The sequence below is a fragment of the Impatiens glandulifera genome, chromosome 5, assembly GCF_907164915.1.
Source record: "Impatiens glandulifera chromosome 5, dImpGla2.1, whole genome shotgun sequence".
NCBI lineage: Eukaryota > Viridiplantae > Streptophyta > Magnoliopsida > Ericales > Balsaminaceae > Impatiens > Impatiens glandulifera.
In genome coordinates this window covers 12,629,271-12,649,377 of record NC_061866.1, presented here as the reverse complement: position 1 = coordinate 12,649,377, position 20,107 = coordinate 12,629,271, and the positions used below count along the sequence as shown (strand labels likewise).

Sequence of the window (20,107 nt, the reverse complement as noted above, 5' to 3'; positions counted from 1 at the left end):
TATGATGATGTATTCTTATTTGGTTATAAATATGATATCTTCTATTCACTTCATGAATTGAGATTAATAAACTATATATTCTCTCTTCTTATATTATCATATTGGATTAACTCTTATCATTTTTTTATTATTATTTACAATTGAATATTAATATATCATAGTTTGAGTTATATTTATTTTTGTTGGTTTCTTTGCCTAGAATATTCTTTTTGGGTGTTTGTCCCACATAGGAAGTGAGCAAGAAAAATGTCTTGACCTGACCCTATAAATAAAGGGCTTGGGTGTTAGTTTTCTCTTGAACTATTTTGAGTATCTGTAATCCGTGTTAACGATTATAGTGGAATATTTTTCAGTGGCTCTGCCCGTGGATTAGTCAGCACTTTTGCTAGATACCACGTTAAATTGGGTGTCGCTTTCATTCTATCTTTTACTATTATTATTATCATTGTTCTCGCATTCGTTATAACAAATTGGTATTAGAGTAGGGTTGTTCAGATCTGCTCAGGCAAGAACGATGGTTGGAGGTAAAAGTTTGAAAGCCGACAAGTTTACTGGGAGGAATAGTTTCAGTCTGTGGCAGATCAAGGTCCGGGCATTGTTGAAACAACACGGCCTATGGGCTCTCTTGATGAAGCCTACACCTGTCCCACCACCTGCTGATATGGAGTCTTGGAAAGAGAATGCACATTCAACATTGCTCTTGGCTCTAGCAGGCGATATCATTACTGAGGTGGCTGAGGAGGAAACCGCTGCTGGTTTGTGGTCTAAGCTGGAGACTTTATACATGAAGAAGAGCTTAACCAACAAGTTGCTTTTGAAGCAACGTCTGTTCAGTCTGCGTATGCAGGAAGGTACACCTCTTAGAGACCATCTAGATCAATTAAATACAATATTATTAGATCTGCGTAATATTGATATTAAGATAGATGTTGAGGATGTTGCCTTGATTCTGTTAGTTTCTTTGCCAATATCATATGAAAACTTTAGGGAGTCTTTCATTAGTGGTAAAGATTCACTGGCTCTAGAAGAAGTTAGATCTGCCTTTCACAGTAGAGAATTGCGACATAGCTGTAGTGGCACTGTTTCGCATAGTCAGGTTGTTGGGCTAGTTGCAAACAACCATCAAGGATATGGTAAACCGGGAAAAAAGAAGTTCCCCAAGAAACTAGTCAGTAGGGGTTCGAAACCAACAGATGTGTGCAATTACTGTAAGGAAAAGGGACATTGAAAGAATGAATGTCCAAAGAAGAGACAAAGTCAACATGAGAAGGCACCATGTACTGTTGCATTTGCTGAAGATGGTACAAACTCCGAAGAGGATATTGCCTTAGTTGCTGATGGTCACACACATTACACTGATGTGTGGGTTCTGGATTCTGGAACATCTTACCATATTTGTCCTAGGAGGGAATGGTTTTCAACCTATGAGCAGGTGGATGGTGGAAATATTTTTATGGCCAATAGCTCTACATGCAAGGTGGTTGGGATGGGCTCGATCAATATTAGGACTCATGATGGAAAATTCCGTACACTGAACGAAGTTAGACATGTTCCACACATGACGAAGAATCTGATATCTCTAAGTCTTTTGGACAAGAAGGGGTTTAGTTTCAAAGGTGAAAGTGGAGCCTTACATGTTTACAAGGGTTCAGGTGTGATTCTGAAAGGTGTGAAGCGAGGCACTTTGTATTTTCTACAAAGTATTATGATATCTAATTCTGCTGATGTTGCTTCCTCCGAGATTGACCAAGGAGACATGACGAAGTTGTAGCACATAAGGCTTGGGCATATGAGTGAGAGGGGATGCAAATTCTGGCTAAAGATGATCTTTTGTGTGGGCATAAGATAAAGGATCTTGGGTTTTGTGAACATTGTGTTTTTTGGGAAACTACATCGTAGCAAGTTCCCCAAAGCGATTCATAAAACAAAAGGCACACTTGATTACATCCACTCTAATTGTTGGGGGCCGTCACGTGTAAAGTCTTTGGGGGGTCACAGGTATTTTCTGTCGTTGATTGATGATTATTCAAGGATGACCTGGATATTCATAATGAAGCATAAGAGTGATGATTTCAAGAACTTCAAGCAGTGGAAGACATTAGTGGAGAATTAAACTGGGAAGAAGGTCAAGAGGTTACGAACTGATAATGGTTTAGAATTATGTTGGTCTGAGTTTAATGAGTTTTGCAAGACTGAGGGGATTGCCAGACATCATACGGTTAGGAATACACCTCAGCAGAATGGTGTAGCAGAACGTATGAATCAGACACTATTAAAGAGAGCTCGGTGTATGCTCTTAAATACTGGGTTAACAAGAATATTTTGGGCTGAAGCAGTTAACACAACATGCTATCTGATTAATCGTGGACCTCACACAGGTATAAATCTGAAAACTCCTTATGAACTGTGGTCTGGGAAGCTTGCTGATTACTCTATTTTGAGAACTTTTGATTGCACGGTCTACTATCATGTCAATGAGGGGAAGTTGGAGCCAAGAGCAAAGAAGGGAGTATTTGTAGGCTATGGGAATGGGGTGAAAGGATATAGGATCTGGTCTCCTTCTGAGAGGAGGGTTATTCTGAGTAGGAATGTTGTCTTTGATGAAAATTTCATGCTTAACCCAACTGTGAAGTTCACCATTCCAGTAGATTGTGGTGTCGAGAAATAGGTGGAGCATGAAAAGACTGAGGCTAGTTGTGAAGCAGATGATAGTTTTTCTCAACCACTTTTAGCGGCAGATTTTTCAGTTGCTCCATCATCATCTGTAGAACATCAAAATCTAGCTCTTAATCGCCCTAGAAGAGCTAATTTTGGTGTACCTCCTATAATGTATGGCTTTGAGGACATGGTTGTGTATACTTTACAGGTTGCAGAGGAAGTGGATCCTCATTAGCCATCCACCTACAAGGAAGTTGTTACGGGTACTGAGTCTGTCCAATGGCTTGCTGCCATGGGAGATGAGATGGCGTCACTTCAAAAGAATCAGACTTGGGAATTAGCTAGAAGACCACCAGGGAGAAAGGTTGTCACTTGTAAATGGTTGTTCAAGAAGAAGAAATGGTTGTCACCAGCTGAGGGGGTCAAGTATAAAGCTAGGTTAGTTGCTAGAGGGTTCAGTCAGAAAGAGGGAGTGGACTATAATGAGATATTCTCACCAGTAGTCAGACATACTTCCATCAGGGTGCTACTTGCTATAGTTGTACATCAGGACCTGGAACTTGAACAGCTAGACGTGAAGACAACTTTCTTAAATGGAGAGTTGGAAAAATATATATATACATGACTCAGCTAGATGGTTTTCAGGAACCTGGAAAAGAGGAATATGTTTGCAAATTGAAGAAGTCCTTATATGGACTGAAATAGTCTCCGAGGCAGTGGTATAAGCGGTTCGATTGCTACATATTTAAGATTGACTATTCAAGGAGTCCGTATGACAATTGTGTCTACTACAACAAGCTCAAAGATGGTTCCTTCATCTATTTGGTATTGTATGTAGATGATATGTTGCTAGCTGCTGAGAAGAAGTCTGACATTCAAAAGTTGAAGAGACTACTCAGTATAGAATTCGAAATGAAGGATTTAGGTGCTGCTAAGAAAATTCTGAGAATGGAGATCTACAGAGATAGAAGTCATAAGAAGTTATTCCTGTCACAGAAGGAATATATTCAGAAAGTTCTATCGAGGTTTGGAATGGCTACTACTAAGCCCATTGATACTCCTAGTGCTTCAAATTCACATTGTGAGTTGGAAGGCTACTCTGCAGCCGACAGTAACTTTGTCTACTACAGAGGCATAATATATAGCTTTGATAGAATCTGCTAAGGAGGGAATCTGGTTGAAAGGATTGGTTAGTGACTTGGGTCTACACCACGATCAGGCTTCAGTATACTGCGACAGTTTGAGTGCAATATGCTTAACCAAGGATTAAGTTCACCATGAAAGAACAAAACACATTGATGTGAGGTACCATTTTCTAAGAAGTGAGAAGAGGATCAAGGTAAACAAAGTGGGGACTGCAGACAATCCAACTGATATGTTTACCAAGCCGGTTCCGCAGAGCAAGTTTCAACACTGTTTGAACTTGCTCAATGTTAGAAGTTGTTGATTGCCCTTGAAGGGGCAAGGCTTAAGGCAAAGCAGGTCACATCTGGGAATTCAGTATAATGTATCTAGCACATCTGGTATTTAAAGTACATCTGGTGCATCTGGCTATCTGGGAAAATATTTAAGTCAAGGTGGAGATTTGTTGGTTTCTTTGCTTAGAATATTCTTTTTGGGTGTTAGTTTTCTCTTGAACTATTTTGAGTATCTGTAATCCGTGTTAACGATTATAGTGTAATATTTTTCAGTGACTCTACTGTGGATTAGTCAGCACTTTTGCTGGATACCACGTTAAATCATGTGTCGCTTTCATTTTGTCTTTTACTATTATTATTATCATTGTTCTCGCATCCCTTATAACAATTTTGAATATTAGTGATTTGAGTTAGTTCATTTGACAAATTTTTATTTTTCATTATAACTCATTTTAAAAATTAATAAATAGATTATTAATATATAGAGAGAGAAATGATTGAGAGAGGGAATTTGAGGAAGAGAATGATGTGGCGCAATGATTAACCAAAAAAAATAACAAAATTTCTCTATGATAAATGACACATTATTCTCTCCTCATTCTCTCCCTCAAATTTCCTCTTCTATCACTCCTTATATATATAGGAAAATCGCAAATATTAGATATTCGGTTTAATCATGGAATATTCTTTTCTTGTATATTAATTTCTCTCACTATTCTCATTAATTAATTAATTAATTAATTTATCTTTCTCCCTTTTATTAATTATTTCTTCTCTCTCCCACTAATTAATTTCTTTTCTTTTTCTTTTTACAACTAATTAAAATAATTTATTGTCTCACAAAGTATATGGAAGGTTTAGAGTTGACGGTTTATGATTTAAGGTTTAGTGTTTAGGATTTAAGGTGTATATGGAAGGTCTAAGGTTTAAGGTTTAGAGTTTAGGATTTAGGGTTTAAGATTTAAGGTTTAAAGTTTGGGTATATGGTTTAAAGTTTAAGTTGGTAGAAAGAAAAAGAAATTAATTAATTAATAAATATTTAATCTGAGATTTTAATTTTAATTATTTTTTTTCCAACTTTAAACCCTAACCCTACATCTTAAACCTTAAACTCTAAATCATAAACTCTAAACTCAAAAGAGATAAATTAGTAAGAGAGAAAGAGAATTAATGAGAAAGAGAGAGAAAATAATTAATTAGTCGTAAAAAAAATAAAAAAAAATAAGTTATTAGTGAGAAAGAGAAAATAATTAGTGAAAGAGATTAAGATAAATTAATAAATTAATGAAGAGAGTGAGAGAAATTAATTAATTCTAAATAAAAAAGAGATAAATTAGCAAGAGAGAAAGAGAATTAGTGAGAGAGAAAATAATTAATTAGTGGGAAAGAGAAAATAATTAATTAGTCATAAAAAAAGATAAGTTGATTAGTGAGAAAGAGAAAATAATTAATGAAAGAGACTAAAATAAAAATTAACGAAGAGAGTGAGAGAAATTAATTAACGAGAAAAGTGAGAGAAATTAATTAACAAAAAAAAAGAATATTACTAAATATATATTCACGACTTTAGCGGCCATATTCGAATAATTAATTAAAACATTAAGAATTTTTATATTTAATTTTTTATTCTCTTAAATATATATTTATTAAATATAATATATATTTGAAAATATATATTTTTTTATTTTTTATTTCATTTATTATTGTCTCTATTATTATTTTAAATTTTATAAATAAGTTAAATAATAAAATATATAAACATATATTTACAAATTAATAATATAAAAAATTTATTAATGAAGATTAAAGAGATAAAAATAATTGATTAATAAATAGAATAGAGAGAAATTATTAATACATATAAGAGAAATAGATAAAATTTAAAATGTTGAGTCATCATCCATAGTCACACATCAGTTCGTTTGATAAGAATAGTTTAAAATACTTTTTCTTTTAAATTTTATTTTATTATTAAAAAAAAATTAGGAGAATCCAGCAAACACACTTAATCACCAAGCGTAGAACTTGCCGCCTAATAGACTATAACCCAAAAACTTAGGGTTAGTATCAACATTTTATTGCCGCTACACTAGAAGAGCAGATATATTATTTTATTATTATAAATTAATACATTTTAGTTTTTTTTTTTTTTTTAAAAAACGTTAGGAATAAAGTAGAACTAACATGGCACCCCACAAGCATGGTCCATCGCTTAAACTCAAAACACTTCCAGATGAAAAAAATGGGACAACTAATTAAGTATGTAGCCTGCAAACACACTTAACCATTTAACCAGACGCAAAACTTATATTGTCGCCTGACGGGCTCGAACCCAGAAATTTAAGGTTAGTATCTACCTTTTATTGTCGCTAGGTTAGAAGAGGGGATTATCAACATTATTATATATCTACTCCAAATCACCTAAAATAATTGTTTTTAAATAACTCAATCTAAACAAGTTGTCGGCGTTTGAATACATATATGACCTCTAAACTAATTTCTAGTTATGTGATAGCATGTTTGAACAGTTTTATAAGATGCATTATATTTTATTCTCGGCGAAATTTTCACTGACGATAGATTTCTGAAAAAAATATATGATTATTGTGAGTTGTTGTCGTGTGTGTTACAAAGAGGTTAAGACAACTTATCATCTATTTTTACATTGTCACGTTGTTGCAAATATATGAAATTTTGTGTAGAATTTGACTTAAATACAATGGGTTATGCCGGAAACTGTTAGTGGCTATTGGGGCATAGATTGGAGCGACTAAAAATGCGAGACATAAAAGATGAGTCTCTATCCCTATAATTTTTTGGTGGACAATTTAGTTATTAACAATGAAAGTAGAATGTTAATGATTATTCAAAATGAAAGTAGACTTTTAATGATTATTCATAATGTCATTATCACGACGATGTCGAAGATTAAATTCAAAAAACCTGTGAATTTGTGTGGAGATTTTATTGCTTTTTTTTTTAGATTTTCGAGACAATTATCCACTTTCTAAGTTTAAGGCTCTTTGTATTTAATATAGTACGATAAAAAAAAATTAGATGGTTTGAGTCATTTATGTTGTGGCCGGCTCTTAAAATAGTGTCTCTCCTATCAATATAATAATATAATGTGGAAGGCCTACTTCCGTCTTTCCTGGTCTTGAATTCCTCTGTTCACTGAAAGCTTTCACTCTTGAAATTTTGATTTCCGTCCTCAGATTCCCGATCGGACGGCTGTGGTGGGACGTATGGCACTATCTGATTCATGGGAGTGGGGTGAGACGTGAAAACACCCGATCCCATTCCGACCTCGATATGTGAAATCGTCTTGCGCCATATGTACTGAGATTGTTCGGGAGACATGGTAAAAGCCCGGTCTAGCTCTCGCAAGAATTGTATGGGAGTCGTCCTCTTCGGGACTTCCCGAATGATCGTACCGAGGAATTCTACTGTACTACGTGCAGTTATTAACTAACGGGACTTCTGAGGTTCGGAGTTTACTAGTGGAAGACCATAACTCGTTTAGTCGTAATCGTAATTCTATCCGTTACAGTGTTTGTTTACGTATTTAACGAAATCTCTCGTCTTTAAAGAATATATTAAAAAGGAAAACTCTCTTCTAATTATAGAAATAATAGAGAGGAAACACGATATTTACACAATTTTTTTTAATTCGTAAAAATTCAAGAAAAATTATTTTTTTAATTAATCATTTTTTAATAATTATATCACTCATTTCTGTTAATTAAAATATTTAAACATTATATATTTTAAATTATTATTTTTTATTTTATTTATATATATCAATACTTTTATGTTTTTTTATAAAAAAAAAAATAATAATTACCTTTTTAAAATTATTAACAATTATTATTTTCTCTCTTAAAATTAAAAAATAATAATTTCTAATCCAAACAAATAATGAAGAAGTTGAAATTTTAATAATAGTTAAATAATATATCATTATTTTATTAAATGAAAGATTGAGTCAAAATTATCAGCAAGAAGCAATGTAATGATAAAATTTTGACTCTCTATCCTAAATGATGGTTTCTGTCTTCTTTCAATTAAATGTAATGTTGATGTGATTGAAAATAATTAAGGTATTTAATATATTAATATTTTGCTTCATCGTTATTATGAAAATACAAACAAATTTTTTTTCAGTTTATGAAAATAAATATTTATTTTTATTTTATCTACAGCATAATTAAGGCCTTGTTTGATGAAAGGGTTTTTGGGATAAAATCCAGTTTTTATCCCAAACCCAAACATTTTATCAACTATTAAATCAAATAATTTTATCATTTAAATACCAAAATTACCCTCTAATTTTATCTTCTCTCCAAACCATCATTCTCTCACCTACATCATATCTTCTAAAGTCAAAGGGCAAATTAGTCTTTAAATTTTAAAAACCAGTTTTTTCCTATTTTTTATCGAACAAAGAGTTTTTTTGGATAAAATCCAGACAAAATCCAAAAGACCACTTCCTCAAACAAGACCTAAATTAACTCTTTGTTTAGAAAGAAGTTATTTTAATAATCTAGATGATAATTTTTAAATAAAAAATATTTTTTTATTAAAAATTTAAATTATAATAATAATAAAATAAAAAATAATAATTTAAAATAGAGAGCGTTTTTAATATTTTGGTTATAATGTAACGAGAGGAATGAGGAGTGAAATAATAATTTTTGAATTTGAGTTATTGAAATAACCCTTGGTTGATTTGTTTTTAAGGTTTAATTAAGAAAGATAATGTTTCTTTCATAATTATTTATAAAGGGTCACTTGAAAAAATAAAATTTATAACATTTGAATTTTAATGGCTATAATTAAGTTGATTTGTTAGTAATTATAAATGATGTTACTGATCAATACTATATTATATTATAATAATTTGGCAGTTAACAAAAATACTATATGCTAAATTAGAAGAGATAGCATTATATTTAGATTTTGTCGGATATATTAATAATAGAAAATTTACATTTGGTTATTTGTTTAGGTTAGTTTGAGGAACAATTTTATGGAAAATACAAAACAATATCCCATTCTTGCATCCACTATGGAAGCATGGCCGATCCCTAACAGCTCCGAAGTTTGGAACCTATGCTGAAAAAAAAATTCTTATTTTTTATTTAACTTGTTATTTTTTTTATATTATATTGTAAAAATTAATAATTGTATATTATATTTAACATAAATATTTTAGTTGGTTAAATAATATAATATTTTTTTAAATGTCTTAAGTTCATATCTTTCTAAGGTAATTTTTTTTATAATTTTTTTTGGGACCTTAAGATTGAGGGTTGTCTTACCTTAGTGTCGGTCCGGTATGAAATCTGACTTTGTGGCATGCTTTGACTTTGAGACACGCTTAATGATTTATGGGTACGGAATTTTATTTCAAGATTCGAACTTGTCGACACTATCATCAAGTTGCTGAAAATTTATGATGATTATTCCGCAACATTTTCTAAGACCAAGACCAATGCGTATTCTAGAGTTGTTAAACATATGTAATTAAATTATCTTATCTGTAAAGAAAAATTTAAGAAAAAAAATATAAACACCTAATGATGATAGATTCTTTGACAAAAATGATTAAACCTAAGCCATGTAATTAAAAAAAATGAGAATGGTGAGGTACACTTATAATGTTATATATTTTCAATTATGAATGATTTGAAACTCTAAACTAATTTATTTTTGTTATTTCTCATATCGATAAAAATAGACATACAGCCACTGTATTCTTATTGGTTTTTTTCTTAATTATTACATTAATTATTTTGATACTTGTTGGACATTGGGAGAATGTAAATTTAAGGCCCATTTCATATCTTAGAAGCTTTTTTGGTGGAAATAATTTTCATTTGGCTGCTTGCTTTATTATTTCTAAATATATATATATTTCAATTAAACTTACCACATTACTATCTAGTTAGTATAAAAGAAGAACTCGATCAGTAGTAGTTCACTTATGTTTTAGTAATAAGTAGCACTAACATATTAAACTTCGTTTATTAATTTAAAATTAGTTTCACATACCAACAGGGCGGACCCAGAATTTCGAACTAAGGTGGACTTGAAAAAAAAATTAAAGTGAACTTAAAGTAATAACGAGAAAATTTTGAAAAAAACAAGTATATAAAAGTAAAGTTTTACCATCTTATTAATAATTATATAAAAAATTAATGAATTATATTAATTTTTTAAAAAAAATTAAGGGTAATGTCATATTTCTATTGTAAAAAAAAAAAAAATCGGAATGGACTGAAGCCCACCCGAACCCTACATAGATTCGTCTCTGCATACCAACCGTTATTATATAGCTTCATTTTGTTTTCTTTTTAGTTAGTGTCTATTTGTTACTTTATATATTTAAATAAAATTGAATTTATTAGTATTTTATTTAAGAGGACTTAAAGGAGTGTTTATGGAGGAATATTTTACTACCCTAGCAGGTAACATCATTCGTTATACTTCAGAATACCTTATTTCTATTTCGAGCATTACAATGATAAGTATCTGTTTCTATGTTGTATCGACAAGGGTTTGCATTGTGTAAATTATTAACCCCTAGACTGCATGGTTAGTAAGTTTCTCTCTTTTCTGATTAGGTCTTTGTTTGATCTTGGGTTATAGGCCTTGTATGATATAATGGAGTTATTTGTGAACAACCAACTGGTCATTTTTCAATTTATTTTACTGATATTGGGCTTTAGTTGTTCCAACCTATACAATGGTAACTATAGCATTAGCTATCGTGTTCTATATCGGTCTCAATTTCATGGAAACACCTTCTCCAACTTCATTAACTACAATTTTCGGTGAGCTTTTACCAGTATTCTTACATTCATATGTTTTTAATAGAAAATTCCTTTATATGTCAATCTGTTTCATAATTGAGTTGAGGATATATTGTTTTGATTTTACTTGTGCAGATGATTATAGTAGAGATGCTTTGAACTCGTCTGACCTATCCATGGAAGACGATGAGCGGCCAATTGAGCCTATGTCTGATCTCGGGATAGACTTGATAAATGATCTCATGTGAAGGGACACATGGAGCACAGTGACCCATTCATAACACAGACTAAAAAGAACACTAAAGAAAAGCCTCTCAAAGTAGGAACTAAGCATTTTAAGTGCACTACTTTTTCGTTAATAAGTTGTTCTTGATATTCAAATCGCTCAAATGTTGTAATTGTTTTGTGCTACATTAAACCTTAACTAGATTTATGGTGTCACAAGCCACATGAAGAAGGTAGACCAAAGAGTGAGGGAAATAGAAGCCAATATGTATGTCCAAAGCATGATAACTGAACATTCACTCTCTCCAGTTCCAAAAAGCTGAGTTATGGTGCCTGTGTATAATTCAAACAATATAGTTGTAAAACTAATCTGATTTGCAAAACATTCTACAGCCTATATAATATAACGCCTTGTTTGATAAAATTAAGTCTTTTTTATTCAAATAAACTTATTCTTACATCTAGCAAGTTCCTGATTTTCGATAATATTGGTACAAAATAGAGAAATGCACAAGTTATAAAACAACGAAAAAAACATTATTATAAATATATAATAAATAAATGATATTTATTATAGATGACAATGGTACCCAAAAACATGATACCCGCATGTATTTCCCGGATAGGGGTCGGACATGGGTAATTCAAATCGGTTTTAGGGTTAAGCATATGAAGTAAAATTAAAATACTCGTTCGGGAATAAATAGTGGTTAATAACCGGCTCCTAAACCCAATACATATATACATAAAAACAACTCATATATATATTATTATTCTCTCTAATTTTAAATTTAGTAATTTTTTTATTTCAATTCACAGATACAAGATTGAGGAGAGAAATGTCAGTATTTGGGTTATTCATATGAGATTGGATACCCGGATTGAATATGAGGTACTCGATAGGACAGGATGGGGAATGAGTAACTATATTGAAATTTGGTATGGATTGGATTTCGTTGTCATCCCTACATTGTAGTTCATTTAAATTAATTGAATTACTTAATGAATTATTTGAGATTAAATTGAAATGACTTAAACCAAACAAGGCCATAAAATAAGAATTTTTTAAGATTCTACACACATGTGTAATAATTTGGTAAACACTTTTATCATTTTGCTTTTAGACATTGAGAAATATATCATTCACCACATGCTACTCGTGTCTTGTTTAAAATTGGTCCAAAATAAGAATTAAAGTGTAATGTCCCATATTGTGAGTCCCACAACACATGTGACCATATAGGTTATTTTATTGAAAATCCTAAACCATCTGAGCATATATATGTGATTAACAACTAATATTATCACATGACCATGTTGATATGTTTTAATCAACATGTGGTTATGGAGAACCTACAACACCACTTCTTAACTTGTCTAAGTAAGAACAACTAAAATTTTCAAATAATCACCTCGGTAAGCTAATTGAATTTTGTTAGTTTTGTAGTGAATCATACCTAATAGGCTTTAAAATTTGACTGAAATTTCTGTGGTTATTTAGGAACATAATTGAATAGGATAGAAGTTAAGTTTATAAGGAGCATTGGAAGAAGTTTTTGCATACCGATATTCATTGCAGGAGGAAGGGCAAACTGCAGTAAAAGAACAAATTGATAAAGTGGATTTGGGTTCACTAAACCAATATGCAATACTCCTTTGACAATGCAAATTCCAATAAGAGGCAATACTATATAACGTGCAATGATAATGCCAGCGATAATAGATTTTTGAAGTCCCGCCCCCTTTAGACCTGTAATAGAAACTCGTCATGAAAAAAAATCAATAAATCTTAGTTCATTAGAAGAGTAGCAAAAAAAAAATGTGTCTAATGTTGTTTGTTGTTAAAAACACAGTTACCTTTCAAAAGGTTCCCTCCAATAATCAAAGTAAGTGTTGAGATAGCTCCATCTCTTAGGGAATTAAGACAATAATTAGTAGGAGCCATTTAGAAACACTTTTTAAGGATGTATTTTCATAATATGTTTTGAATAATTGATTGTATCCCATACAAATGACGAGGAATTATACCCGAGCAGAAAAGCAGAATCTTGAATTACACGTAAAGGAGCTTCGTCACCAATCAATAACCATTTGATTTGAGGTACAAGGCCTACCACAAATCCAGCAATCTGCATAAATCAAAATTAACATGAAGATAAGCATTACAAATTTGTCATTTGTAAGAAATTCCAACCAAGTTCTGCTATGGATTTCAATGAGAAACAATGAGAATAATAGATCAACTGACATGTGAATGATTAAATATTTCATCATACCGCTCCAGTAGTTGAAGGTGCAAATAATCTTTTCAGATTCATCTTTTCATCTAACTTTGCAAAGTATTGCTTTACCCTCTCTTGGATTGATATCTGTCAGAAAATAATCCCATGAATCAGATCTTGATTCTTGAATTAAGGGAATGAATAAATTCAACACTGAACTAAGAGCTGAAAAAATGACACTAAATAGTACCTGGGATTTGTTTTCAAATATAATTGAAGGAAGATTATCATCAGCACCAACATATTCAGAAACTGTGTGTTCCTTTCCTGAAAGTAAAGGCTCCTCAATATCCCCTGGTTTTGGATCTTGGGATGCACTGAAGGCCTTGCTCGAAGAAGAGTTATTTAATTCAATTTCTTCTGAGCTCTTCATACTTGAAGATATTCGAACAATGTTGTATACATAAGACCATAAGTAGATTGCACCTATCTAATAAGAACACAAAAATATTGTTTAAAAGATAATCCATGGTATATAAGAAATATAGGTGTTTAGTTGAATAACTTGACCATACCCTTATACCCCGTAAAATCTTCATAACTGAAATTTTCAAATATTAAATTCCAAATTTGTATTGGGTGTGGAAATATATATAAGCACACAACTTACTGCCATTGACAATGAAACATAAGTTAGTCCATTTTCTCGACAAACATCAGGTGATCCAAATGGGCTCCCTTTTTCTTTGCAGACTGCTGGGATTATAATAAGAAGAATGTTTCCTAAATTTCCTGTCAATCACAAGCACAATACAGAATTATGAGTATGGAAGAACTATATTATTACGATGAATGTTAAATGGTCATTATCCTAGTACCTGCAGCACAACACCCTATAATAAGGCCTCGTAAATGTGGAGGAGCTCTTGTCATATGTACAACAACCCATCCAAGTGCCGAACCAACAACAAATGTGAGGAGAATGTTGACAGGCATGAACCATCTGATCATTCAACACTAGGAGAAATCAGGAAAATTTGAATTTTCGACAAGGGAAATGTATTTAGTCTAGTTAAAGGAAGAACTCACAACTCAATCAAGCTGTCAAATGTTAATGATTTGGCTAAATTGCTGCAGATAAGTGCTGGACTGAACACATAAAACACTAGCTGTCAACAACCAATGAAACGATGTGAGATTTTTTCACACAATTCAGTCACGAAATCGTGGAATACAAGAGCATCTCAGCTTATTACATTATTTACATGCTTCCTTGAATCTTCTCCTAGAATGTTAATATGATCTAGAGCAAGATAAGCTCCCAACGCAGTAATCAGCAGCACTTTTAGAACCGGCATAGATGCAGCAATGAAAAGTTCCAAAAGTGCCATGTTTGACAATAATTTATATCAAGACTGCAATCTCAAACTTAAATCTTTCTCCTGCATCAGAAAATCCTGTTTTCAATTCCAAAAGAATTTGACAAACATCTGCATATTCCATAAGAATTCAAACCAAAACTACAGAATTGCTACATTAAGTACATAAAATCAATCAAAAGCCATGTAAAGAATCAATATATTACAATGAATTGGTCATCATGAAATTATCGCTTGTAAGTAAACCGAACCAAACCGTCTGAAACCGAACCGAAAACAAGCCTAATCGGTGAACCGAAAAACCAACGGTCTGAAATAGATTAACCAAATTCTTTTATTTGGTTTGTCGGTTTATTGTTTGTCAACCACCACCGACTAAACCGATACATTATAATTTATATTAATGGGTTTGAAGTAAATTTTTTTTTTTTTTTTGGATAAGAGAGGAGCAAAGCTCTTAATCTTTATTCTCATTTATTTGCATATAAATTTTTTTTCTCTCACAAACACTTTTTTATTTTTCAGAATATTTTAAGTTAAATTTTTTATTTTTACCAATTTTAAGTTTAGTTATTTTTTAAATCTGGCAAACAGAATAAACAACGTTTAGACAAACCGATCCCAAAGGTTATATATTTTAGTCTATAAAATGACCGAACCGCTTACTGCATACTAGTATGTTTAGTCCTGACATCGAAAATGATTGAAAATGAAAGTAAGGAAGGAAGAAAACAATGAAACCACCTCTGAAGGATGGGTTTGATACTCCCTTTAGGTTAGGTCGTTCTTGGATTGAATGTTTCCAAATAGGTTGGTGATGAATCTTCATATAAATGCAATGAATGTGGGGACCAGCTCTTGCTTTGAATTGTATATATGCATCTATAATCTTTCTATCATCTTTCACACAAACTATAGATTGATGGGTACAAGCAGAGCATTAATAAGCACAAAGCTGATTACTGATAGCAACCATGAAAAAATTATGAGTAATGAATGCCAAAATAAAAAGGAGATGACAAAACAAGGATTTAAATATTCTGGGATAAATCACTTTCTTTCTTTCTTTTTGTTTTTTTCTACTAAATTTATTAAAATATATTCAAAATAATATTTTTGAAGATAACATAGTTTAAATATAACGGTTCAAATTGTTACCATGTACACATGAAACACAACGAGATTAACCATTTGAAACAATAATGAAAACATAAACCAAAAATACTTGTTTCAACGAATAAACATAACATTAATAACGTCACTATTATGACACTATCTAAAATTCGTTTTAGAAAATTTGTGAAGTCGGTTGAGGAAATCATCGCTCTTCTATAATACTTTTGTGCACGTTAATTATTTTGTTATGCGTGACCTATAGCCTTTTTTCTTCTTTTTATTGTATTTTATTTTTAATTTGTAATGTATACTTTGTTTCGTTGTGAGTAAACGAAATCCATTTTTAATTTATTATAAATTAAAAAAAACAAACATAACATAAAATTTAGGATAAACAAGTTAGGAAATTCTTAAAAATGTTAATGAGTTCGTCGACTACCTCTACAAAATTATATTAAAAATATTTATTTTATTTTAAATTAATATTAAATAAGAAACTTGAACAAAATAATTTAACCACATTTTTTAATCTATTTTTTACTTTTAGGTGAATATTTGACAAATTAATATTATCAACCAAATTTGTAAAATATTTAAAAAAAAATACTTTTTTATTTGTTTTTTATACGAAATTTAATAATTTTTCTTTTATTTTTATTTTAATAGTCTTATAAAATAATTATAATTATGATAAAATAGATTCTTTTAAAATAAACAACACGTAGAAATAAAAGAAAAGTAAAAAATGTCACATGGTATGGTTTCATTCTTAGTTATTTTCTTTTTATTTATTTAACAAAACTTCAAAAACACAATATACATGGACGGATTTACTTAAGGCTCAGGCAGCCCACTCCAAAATAAATAAATAAATATATATATATATATATATATATTTATATTTATATTTATATTTATATTTATATTTATATTTATATTTATATTTATATTTATATTTATATTTACAGTAAAATGTGATATTACTTTTTTTTTAATTAATATAATTCACTGTTTTGTTTATCTAATCATTAGAAAAATTAGGAAGATTTCCGATACACACAGATAAAAATATATTGTTACAACGTCTCGCGTTTATCAAATTTGGTGTTGAATTTAAAATATAAAGTGTTATTAACCTATTTGGTTAAAGAGTTGTACTTGTTTTGTATGTTGCGAGTTCGAAACATACCTATAACATTTTTAACTTTATTTTTAATCGTTTTAAGTTTATGCGCGGGTCAACCCACAATTCGACCCAAGTATCAATTTACTCTCACATATATATCCAAATTAACCACAGCTCTCGACCCGACAATCCAGACACTTTCAAAATTAAGCATCATTTTATATATATATATATATATATATATATATATATATATATATATATATATTAGTTAAAAAGTTGAACTTATATTGTTACAACGTCCCGTGTTTATCAAATTTGGTGTTAAATTTAAAATATAAAATGTTATTAGCCTAGTTGGTTAAGAGTTGTACTTATTTGTTATGTTGCGAGTTCGAAACATACCTATAAAATTTTTAATTTTATTTTTAACCGATTTAAGTTTATGGGCAGGTCAACCCAGAATCCGATTCAAGTATCCATTTACTCTCACATATATATTCAAATTAACCACAGCTCTCGACCCGGCAATCCGGATACTTTTAAAATTAAGCATCATTTTATATATATAGATAGTAAAATTTATATTTATTTATTCGTTTTATCTAAAATTTTATTATTATTTATTTAAACAAATCCTAAATTGTTTTCAATCTTGATCGGACAATACATATCAATACAAATACAAAGTATATATAAAAAAAAAGTGAAAAATAAAATAGCGGTGGAAAACAAATAGACAAAAAGTCAGAAAAAATAAAATAGTGCTTAATGTCATCTTCTTGTTTTGTATAATTAATTAGTTGAATTTAGGTATTTGTAATCAATTTGGACTCAAATTTAAATGCTTTTTTAAGTTTATTTTATATCTGATAAGGACAAATATTATTACAGTATTTTAATATGATTTTCTCTGTCATACGAATTGCACATAAAGTCATCAACATGCCAATAAAAAATGGAATCTTAAAACAAAAAGTCGAAAAGAGCAAATTGTACTTTTCTTTTTACTTTTGCATTGGGTTATTGTAATAACTTAAAAAGAAAATAAATAAAGGATAATTTTAACGAGAATATTTTTGGTAAAATGTATTAATATATAATAATAAAATAATAATTTAAAATAGAGGATATTTTAGTATTTTAAATAATGAATTGAGTGATGTGATTATGGAAAATGGAGTAAGAAGATATTTGAGTGAGTTGAGTTATTTAAATAACCCCAACTGAAAAATGCCTTAATTTGATTTGAATTATTTGAATAACCCAAATTCAAAAAAAAAATTTCGCTCTCCTTCTCCTCCATTATTTTACTCAAATCATTTATTAAAATACTTTATTTTAAATTATTATTATTTTATTTATTATTATATTTTAATACTTCTTAAGTCTTTTTTCTTAAAAATATATCTATTTTCTCAAAATTACCATTAATCATTATTTTTTCAAATAAATCAATTTTTTCAAAAATTCTTTTACGAACATGGCCTTATAACCAGTTTCATATTAGTTTTAATAATTTTTTTACAAAATAATATTTAACATATAAGAATGTGGTGCAGAATAAGAAGGTGGTGAAGAAGAAGGTGGACGATGATTTGTTTGTGGAGAAGAAGGAAGACAAGGTGTAAAAGAAGGACAAACAGAAGGTGGAGGAGAAGGAGGAAGAGGATGTGGTGGAATTGAACGATGCATCTCACATTCAATTTAAGAGAAATTGAGGTCGAAAGCTCTACTTAGTCTCTACACCATCCCTCGTCCAAAAAAGAAGGTGAAAGAAGATGTTGAGGATCCAATCATTGTCGATCCTATGGAAAAGTTTGATCCGAAACTGAAGACAATTTTGATGAAAGAGTTGGCGAAAAGAGGTCAATATAAAAAGATGGAGCTCTGTGTTGGCACTATAGGCTATTAATTCTTCAATACAATTTTGAGGACACGTAATTGGCTAACTGATGTGGAGATCAATGACGGATGTGCTCTACTATGAAAAAGAGCATTCACCTACCCTAAGACGTACGCGACGAATTTCACCATCTTAGATTGTCATTTCGTCCCTTTGTTTATATCACACTATGACAAATTTGTTGTTGATCCGACTGATGCTGATAAACCATAAGGCCATTCTTTTGATGAATCATTTTACTTGTACTACTAGGGTAGAGAAGATAGACACATACTCAATTGGAGCACTGTTGATGACATTTACTTCCCCCTCAACCTCGACCTCGACCTCAAGCACTGGGCACTGGGTGTTCTACGAATGAAAGAATGGAGAATTGATGTTTATGATTGTGATCAGTCAATTTTCAAAGACGACGATTATGCAGAATTCATGATACCCATGTGCCAAATGTTGTCGCCCTTCCTTTATAAAGCAATGTCTGAAATTCAAATGGCCAGGTATCCTAACATGACAATATGGAGACTTTAAGATTTTGTAGAATCCCACATCCAGAAGTACCAAAAGCAACAATTAGTGGGGACTGTGGTGTTTTTGTATTAATGTATATAGAGTACTTGACTGCTAAACTTGGTCTAGAAAATTGCATATCAGATAAGATGAAATTTTATAGAGAAAAGTGGCCAATTAGGTTGTTCCATCAAATTTTAGAGTCATGAAGTTGTAATATGTTGAATATTGTTTAACATGTTGTGTAATACTGAATATTATTGTTGTAACATGTTGTGTAATACTGAATATTATTGTTGTAACATGTTGTGTAATACTGAATAATGTTTATCATCATTAGTTATGTGTTTCTCGTAATTGGTGTATTTCTCGCAAATGGTGTATTTCGAGCATATTGTCACGGCCCATTAGTGTCATGACCCGATCCAGGGGATATCGAGGCTCATTAAAGTCTTGGCCTCATAGTGCGCTAATGTTCTTAGCCCAAGGGGAAGCCCAATCACTAAGAAGGCCCAATGAATCTTCTAATTAAGGAAGAGATTAGAAGATATTCTAAATAAGGAAGAGATTACATGATATATTCTAATTCAAGTAGTGATATTCTAATTAAGGAAGAGATATCCTAAATTAGTGTAATTAAATTATAATTGGTAGACAATTCCTAATTTAATACGTTGTAAGTACTATAAATACCTTAGAGGTATTACACTGTAATTACCAAGTAATCATTTTAAT

The 20,107-nt window shown here is 30.7% G+C and overlaps 1 protein-coding gene across 1 annotated transcript; it reads right to left on the bottom strand.

Moving 5' to 3' along the window:
• Positions 1-11,236: 11,236 nt before the first annotated feature.
• On the bottom strand, positions 11,237-14,867 carry LOC124938669 (protein PIN-LIKES 3-like). The gene is made up of 10 exons (XM_047479152.1): positions 14,595-14,867; positions 14,428-14,507; positions 14,217-14,341; positions 14,009-14,130; positions 13,589-13,828; positions 13,393-13,485; positions 13,145-13,245; positions 12,974-13,026; positions 12,681-12,866; positions 11,237-11,449 (listed from the first exon to the last, which is right to left on the bottom strand). Exons 1-10 carry the CDS (start codon positions 14,727-14,729, stop codon positions 11,322-11,324), a joined length of 1,263 nt encoding a protein of 420 aa, XP_047335108.1. The 5' UTR covers positions 14,730-14,867; the 3' UTR covers positions 11,237-11,321.
• Between the last annotated feature and the right edge of the window lie 5,240 nt (positions 14,868-20,107).

Coding starts and splice junctions, on each gene's coding strand:
- LOC124938669 (XM_047479152.1), bottom strand. CDS start 14,729: ATGGCACTTTTGGAACTTTTCATTGCTGCATCTATGCCGGTTCTAAAA. Junction 14,342..14,427: donor TTTGACAGCTTGATTGAGTT/GTGAGTTCTTCC, acceptor TTGAATGATCAG/ATGGTTCATGCCTGTCAACA. Junction 13,246..13,392: donor CACCTTCAACTACTGGAGCG/GTATGATGAAAT, acceptor TGATTTATGCAG/ATTGCTGGATTTGTGGTAGG.